We start from the raw sequence: 7,601 nt of genomic DNA, 5'->3' as shown, positions 1-7,601 counted from the left end.
CAGATTAACAGGTACAAAAAAGCACACTACTTATTTGTAGGTATGTGGTATGCACATATGACAGAATAAAAAGGCTCTATAGTACACTTTGAAAATGTATTTTCGTTACACACCAGCCGGTGATTACTATTCCCTGCCCTTTCACTATATGTAGGTTTGTTTCAGATTACCAGGTACAAAAAAGCACACTACTTATTTGTAGGTATGTTGTATGCACATATGACAGAGAAAAAAAGGCTCTATAGTACACTTGGAAAACGTATTTTCATTACACACCAGCCAGTGATTACTATTCCCTGCCCTTTCACTGTATGTAGGTTTGTTTCAGATTAACAGGTACAAAAAAGCACACTACTTATTTGTAGGTATGTGGTATGCACATATGACAGAAAAAAAGGCTCTATAGTACACTTGGAAAACCTATTTTCGTCACACACCAGCCGGTGACTACTATTCCCTGCCCTTTTACTGTATGTAGGTTTGTTTCAGATTAACAGGTACAAAAAGGCACATTACTTATATGTAGGTATGTGGTACACACATATGACAGAAAAAAAAAGGCTCTGTAGTACACTTGGAAAAAGTATTTTCGTTACACACCAGCCGGTGATTACTATTCCCTGCCCTTTCACTGTATGTAGGTTTGTTTCAGATTAACAGGTACAAAAAGGTACATTACTTATATGTAGGTATGTGGTACACACATATGACAGAAAAAAAAGGCTCTGTAGTACCCTTGGAAAAAGTATTTTCGTTACACACCAGCCGGTGATTACTATTCCCTGCCCTTTCACTGTATGTAGGTTTGTTTCATATTAACAGTTACAAAAAAGCACACTACTTATTTGTAGGTGTGTGGTATGCACATATGACAGAGAAAAAAGGCTCTATAGTAAACTTGGAAAAAAAAATTTCGTTACACACCAGCCGGTGATTACTATTCCCTGCCCTGCTACCGTATGTAGGTTTGTTTCAGATTAACAGGTACAAAAAAGCACACTACTTATTTGTAGGTATCTAGCAGATTCTTTCTTGTGTGAAAAATATACAAAATTGCGCTGAAAATCCCTCCTGCCTTTCATACTAAGGTTCAAGAGGCTGAAGGCCCCTCTCTGATAAAAGGCTGAATTCAGTGACTATAAGTTAAAGGTTGTAAAAATCCTTTCCAATGTCACACAGGCGCACTGCAGTCTCGCTACAACAACGGTGAACGGAATGTCACTGGCTGTGGTACACTACACACACACACACACACACACACACACTCCATCCTCTCTCTGCATGCATGGATGAAATGAGCCTCCGTAAAATGGACGAGGATTACATAGCGCATTGACATCACAGGGGTGAATGGATGCTGATAGGCTGTATCAATCATGTGACTCAGGGTCATCTTGCCTACCTCCCTTCCCGCCGTCCCATAATCCCCTTCCCCATGTAGTGACATGTGGATCCGCCATTTTAGGTCTCCTTTAGCCTGGAATGCTGTAAAATGCAGTTTAATGAAGCGATTCGCGCGATAGAATCGCGGCGATATTCGCATTCGTTGCGAATCGAATATTTCATGAAATTCGTAACGAATTTGGATTCGTCAGCTTCGATTCGCTCATCTCTAACACACACACACACACACATATACACACACACACATTGAGTTTTATATATATAGATAGATTTTAATCCAATAGAGATAGCAGGGAACAGGAGGGGAAGGGTCTGACAACTAGAAGAAGAGGATCTGTTGGTGATGATGTTATCCTGTAGTTCACAGGAAGTGAGAGTCTAAGATCCTGTTGTAAACCTTGGGCACTGGAAGATTTAGAGAGTCAGGCTGGTATTCGCATGACCAAATTAGAGTAATAAAATAGATTAAAAATAAATATATAATCACAAGCTGTCTACTGGATCTGTGGGTGTGCTATATGGTGGCTAACTTTTGTGCCTACCCTGCTGCCTGGTATGTTATGGTTCCCTGCCGACCATAAATATAAAACAATTCAAAAATATAGATAAATACTGGAGCCGACAAATAGGTCTTAAAATTGATGGTGGTTGTTAATGGTTAATGCTATATTCTGATATATGGCCATGACAATCTATATGGGGACTGCTATTGGTCCTATTTAATTTATATACGGCGTGTTTTTGACAGTATATTTTATGTATATGTATATATATATATATATATAGGGGAATATGCAAAGCAGCTCATTACATCACCTTCTCAGGCGATGTTCCCTGGTATCAGCTTAGCTCCAGTTACAGAATATAAAAAACTGATCAAGATTAATGCCAAGCCAGACTTACTCCCCAAAAGGGAAGCTTCTACCTATCTGCAGACAGCTGTTTCGGGGTTCTTTATTGAAAGCCGAGGTACGTGCTCTCAAATCACCCAAGTGCAAGTAAAAAGTGCAAGTATTCACAAAAAAAAACGTGCACGAGGATGCGGTCTATCGCAAGCCCTTCTCCGAAAGGAGAAGATGCTGGCGGATCAAGGCTTCTCCATGGCTGATACCCTTGGAATAGCAACATTTATGTCCGGAATCTTCTATATCACCTTTGCCACCAATGGGACCTGTAGAAGATACTGGGAGGCGGTGAAAGCGGCGAGTCCCGAATGCCCTTTCTCTCGCTTTGTGGGCAACTGCCCTATTCAAAGAGAGGAGAGGCGGGTGACGGTCTCAATGCGGAACCCACACACCCCAGGCACGGACATCTCGACCTTCCTGAAGCGCTTCTGCACCGTGGTGAGGGAGCCCACCCGCATCCTGAACTCCCTCGGATACTGGACCTGCAAGTGTTCTGTGGTCGTCAGACTGAACAAGAACCTTGCTTCTCCAGATGGACTACAGCACCTGCCACTGACATTCTCCTTGGGCAACTCCACAGGACTTATCTTTTACCCGGATATGCCGCAGACCTGCAGGAGATGTGGCAAGATGGGCCACGAGGGCAAGGACTGTAAGGAGGATGCCTGTAGGTTTTGCCGTGTGACAGGTCACACGACCAAGGATTGCCCCAAGAGCAAGACCTGCAACCTCTGCGGATTGGCGGCCCACAGCTACAAGGACTGCCCCCAGAGGGAGAGAACATGGGCATCTGTGGCAGCGAGAGCACCGAAGCTAGCCCCAGCTCCGGAGCCAGCAGTACGAATGACCAAGCCGACCAAGGAGGGTAAGAAGGCAAAAGCCACCACCCCTGCCCCATCCCGTCCCTCCCCTGCCCCTCCCGACCCTTCCCCTGCCCCTCCCGCCCCATCCCCTGCCGCCTCATCCCGTCCCACCCCTGCCCCCTGTACCCCTCCCCAGCCCACCCCTGCTCCGTCCTCCCCTGCCCGGGCACTCTCTCCTGCCCCCCGCCCCACCCAGCCCCCTTTCTCTCCTGGCCCAGCAGCACCTAACCCCCCTCCAGCTGCTGGTGACCGCTCTTCAAAGGATTTTCCTGTGCTTCCTCCCCCAGGTACCATACAGAGGAAGAGGAAAGGAAGGGACAATGCATCAGCTGAGTCCCACAAGAGAAAGATCATCGAGACCTGCGAGACCCCTCAAGCTTCAGATGAAGAGGAGGAGATGGAGCAGGTCCAAGCGGAGCAAGTCCAAGCTCAGTCTATGGAGGAGCTGCTGCAGGACCCAGAGGTCAAAAAAATCTTAGACACTCCGTCCAACCCGGTCTACGACGAGTTCTTGGAAGGGCGCTATGAGAAGCCACAGGAGCTGACAGGCGCCAGAGAAGAGGACCCGCCCGACCGGAGTGGTAACTAGTATCTGAACTAACCTCTCTTTTTATTCCCATGGCTAATCTCAACATCTTCTGCATTAATGTGAGGAGTATTAGAGCTAGGTTTAGATTCTCAGAGGTGTGATGTTTACATGCTGCAGGAATGTGCTTTGTCTGCTTCTAGGTCTTACAACCATCTGGGCAGGTGGTGGTCTCACGACCCTTCCTACTGGTCTGGTGGGGGTGACAGTAGGTCTGCGGGGGTGGCCATCCTGATCAGGGGAGGTAACTTTGCACTTGATTCCGTCCGGGAGCTCGTCTGTGGCAGACTTCTCGTCGCAGACGGTTCCTGGGCGGGTGAGCCCGTGCGGCTCATCAACGTGTATGCTTCCCCTGAGAAGAATGTCCGACTGGAGGTTCTCCAGGCCCTGCGGGCTCAGCTCACCACCACTAGGGCAGTAGTGTTGGGTGGTGACTTCAACTGCCCCATTGAGGTGGACGGGCGCAGTTCTGGTACATCCACCACCATGGATGTGACGTCTAAGCTGCTGATTGAGATGATGACAGAGGCATCCTTTCAGGACGTTGTTGGGTCCATCGGGAACAGCTCAGTAAACTATATGTGGAGCCGCCCCGATGGCTCGCTCCGTTCTCGGATAGACTTCATCTTCACTTCGAGAGCAGTCAGAAAGGTGTCATACTCTCTGGTCCCCTGCTTCTTCTCTGACCACAGGGCCATTCGATTTCGGGGGACTCTGGGCCATGGATTCCCACCTGGCCCAGGCTCCTGGAAGTCGAATTGTGCCCTATTGGAGCAGAGGGAGGTCATGGAGGAACTTAGGGATGCATACCTTGTATGGTGTTATAACTGCATCAGCGATTGGTGGGAATATGTCAAAGTCAAGTTCCGTTGTTTCTTTCAGGCAAAAGGCAGACAACAGGCATGTGCGAAGAAGTGGGACTTCAGGAAACTGCAGCGCAAGCTGTGGTCCCTGCAGGACCTGCTCCAGTGTGGCTGGGACATTAAGGAGGAGCTGGAGGAGACAAAAAAGAGCCTGAAAAGGCACTTTGAGGAGGAATCCAAGGGAATCGTCTTTCGTTCCAAGGTGGAGAACCTGGAGAAGGGTGAGAAGTGCAACGCTTTCTTTTTCAGGAAGCTCCATGCTTGCCACACGCCCTTGACTGAGCTACGAGATGAGACCGGACACATGAGGAGGGGCAAGGAGGAGGTGGTGGGGGTCGTCTCCGACTTCTACAGCAACCTCTACGCCCCCAAGTCATCCGACCCCGAAGCCGCCGAGAGGTTCCTGTCAGGTATCACTAACGTTGTTGATCGCGCAGGTGCGGCGGCTATGGACGATCCCTTGACGGTGGGGGAGCTGCTCTATGCTGCTAAATCCTTTAAGCCCGGCAGGACTCCGGGCAGTGACGGTCTCCCAGCCAAGCTCTATGTAGCGCTGGGTGACCTGATCTGTCCAGACCTGTTGGAGGTGTACGAGGAGATGGTGGTGGGGAGCAGAATGCCTCCATCATTGAGGGAAGGGATGATCACGATCTTGTATAAGCGGAAGGGGGAGAGATGTGACCTGAAAAACTGGCGTCCCATCTCTATCCTGAACGTGGACTACAAGATCCTCGCCAAGGTGCTGGCCAACAGGCTGAAATCTGTCATCGGGCAGATCGTCCATCCGGACCAGACCTGCGGCATTCCTGGTCGCAGGATTGCTGACAGCCTTGCCCTTGTGAGAGACACGGTCCATTACATCCAGGACCGTCATGGTCGCGCCGCCCTGGTCAGTTTGGATCAGGAGAAGGCATTTGACCGTGTCTTCATGGGCAGGGCTTTGCGCAGGCTAGGTCTGGGGAAGATGTTTTGCTCTTTTGTTAACGTCATGTATTTTGATATTTACAGCACGGTGTTGGTGAAGGGCTGGAAGACTAACCCCTTTTCCATCCTTTCAGAGGTTAGACAAGGCTGCCCTCTTTCACCTCTTCTTTTTGTTTGTGTTATAGAGCTCTTCACTGAGACGATCCGGCAGAATGGAGAGATCAGAGGGATCACCGCACCAGGACCAGATCGCTACGAGGTCAAGTGCTCGCTCTACATGGACGACGTGACCGTCTTCTGCGCTGACCATCGTTTGGTGACTGCACTTGTCCAGACTTGCGAGGACTTCGGCAGAGCTTCGGGGGCAAAAGTCAACTGCGGGAAGTCGGAAGCCATGCTCTTCGGGGAATGGCACCTGGCCTCTTCTGCCCCCTTCCCCTTTACTGTTAAGCCGGACTTCATTCAAATTCTTGGAGTCTGGTTCGGGAAGGAAGGAGCGGCCCTTAAGTCTTGGCAAGACGTCTAGGAAAGATGAACTCTAAGATCGGACTGTGGAGCTCCAGAAAGCTCTCTATTGAAGGCAAAGCACTTGTCCTGCGGAGTGAAGTTTTGCCTGTGCTCCAGTATACCGCACAGGCCTGGCCTCCCCATACCACCGTTTGCAAGGGTATCACCTGGACAGTGTTTCACTTCATCTGGGGCAAAATGGACAGAGTAAAGATGACTGTTATGTACAAGGATCCCTGCAAGGGTGGGAAGGGAATACCCGATATCCCCACTCTGCTGAGGTCCTCCTTTGCATGTGTCAGCGTGCAGTGGACTCTTGTTGAAAAGACTGGCTCGGTGGGCCGGTCCATGTCTCGCTTGTTTCTCATGCCCCTCTGGAGACAGCTGGGCTGGGACAGGTGGGACAGCTCCATCCCTTACAACTGGAACGCTCCCTGGTTCTATGGGGATGTTGTCCGGTTTGTGAGGGAGCACCAGCTGGAAGGACTGAAACCTGACCTATGGAAGCCGAAGACAATCTACAAGCTCATCCGAGCTAAGAACTTGACTGAGCTGGTTCCGGGACTCCCTGCAGCAACTGCAGAGACAGTTTGGACTAATGTGGCCTCAAAGCGGCTTACCAATGGACACAAGGACTTGTCGTGGATGGCCGTCAAGGGAGGACTCTCTCTCAGGTCATTCATGCATGCCCGCAACCTGTGCCCAACCCGGTCCGGCCCCGGTGCCCTTATGTGGAGGAAACATCTTTGCACATGTTTTGGCAGTGCCCCTTTGCACAGGGTCTGTTGGACGCCCTAGAACATGAACTCAGAGAATCTGTACCCAGGAACTGCCTATCGTACCATTCGGTGCTTTACGGTCTGTTCCCTGGTACCCACGACGTAGAGGCCATCCAGGAGGCCTGGTGCCTTATGAACTGTTTTTAAGGACACAGTGTGGCTTGCCAGGAACCGCCTCATGATCAACAGGGAGAACATGTCCGTCCGGGACTGCCGCAGGTTCATCAAGAGCCTGCTTAGAGACTATTCCATCTTGGACATCCCGGCCGTCGATGAGGAAGGGGGTGTGGGGGGGGGGGGGGGGAGTCGGATCACAGGGCCAAACTGCTGGGCTGTATCTTCAAGGAGACATGGGAGAAGAAGAGTGAAGACCCCTCTCCTTCTCCCATGTCTCCTTGAAGATACAGCCCAGCAGTTTGGCCCTGTGATCCGCCCCCTCCCCACCCCCACATAGTCGCCCATACCCCCCACGCCCCCGCCCCACAGCCCACGCCCCTACCCCGATCACAGATTGTATTGTTTTGTTATTCGATCTCTTGTGCTTTTCTATTACAGGATTGAGCAGAGTGTTAGAGTAGCATGATGTGCGATGTATAGCTTAGGTAACCTTTGCTGTGTATTGTACTGTCATGCTTTGTGTGATTGTAATTTATTGTATGACTTGTAATGATTGAACGGACAATAAAGCTCTTTCAATAAACCCTGAAACAGCTGTCTGCAGATGGGGTAGAAACTTCCCTTTTATCACTGGACGTGGTGATTATGAAAAT

The 7,601-nt window shown here is 50.0% G+C and overlaps 1 protein-coding gene across 3 annotated transcripts; it reads left to right on the top strand.

Annotated features, from left to right (window-relative positions):
* Positions 1–4,420: 4,420 nt before the first annotated feature.
* On the top strand, positions 4,421–7,027 carry LOC130290685 (uncharacterized). 3 transcript variants are annotated; one of them, XM_056538658.1, is made up of 2 exons: positions 4,421–4,842; positions 5,731–7,027. In XM_056538658.1, the coding sequence occupies exon 2, from the start codon at positions 6,077–6,079 to the stop codon at positions 6,848–6,850; it is 774 nt and encodes a 257-aa protein (XP_056394633.1). In that variant the 5' UTR covers positions 4,421–4,842; positions 5,731–6,076; the 3' UTR covers positions 6,851–7,027. The 3 variants fall into 2 exon arrangements, with proteins under 3 accessions (XP_056394633.1, XP_056394643.1, XP_056394624.1); XM_056538649.1 differs by having other exon boundaries at positions 4,421–5,031.
* The last annotated feature ends 574 nt before the right edge of the window (positions 7,028–7,601 follow it).

The sequence above is a fragment of the Hyla sarda genome, chromosome 1 (genome assembly GCF_029499605.1).
Source record: "Hyla sarda isolate aHylSar1 chromosome 1, aHylSar1.hap1, whole genome shotgun sequence".
Taxonomy (NCBI): Eukaryota; Metazoa; Chordata; class Amphibia; order Anura; family Hylidae; genus Hyla; species Hyla sarda.
This window is presented reverse-complemented; position numbering and strand designations above follow the sequence as displayed.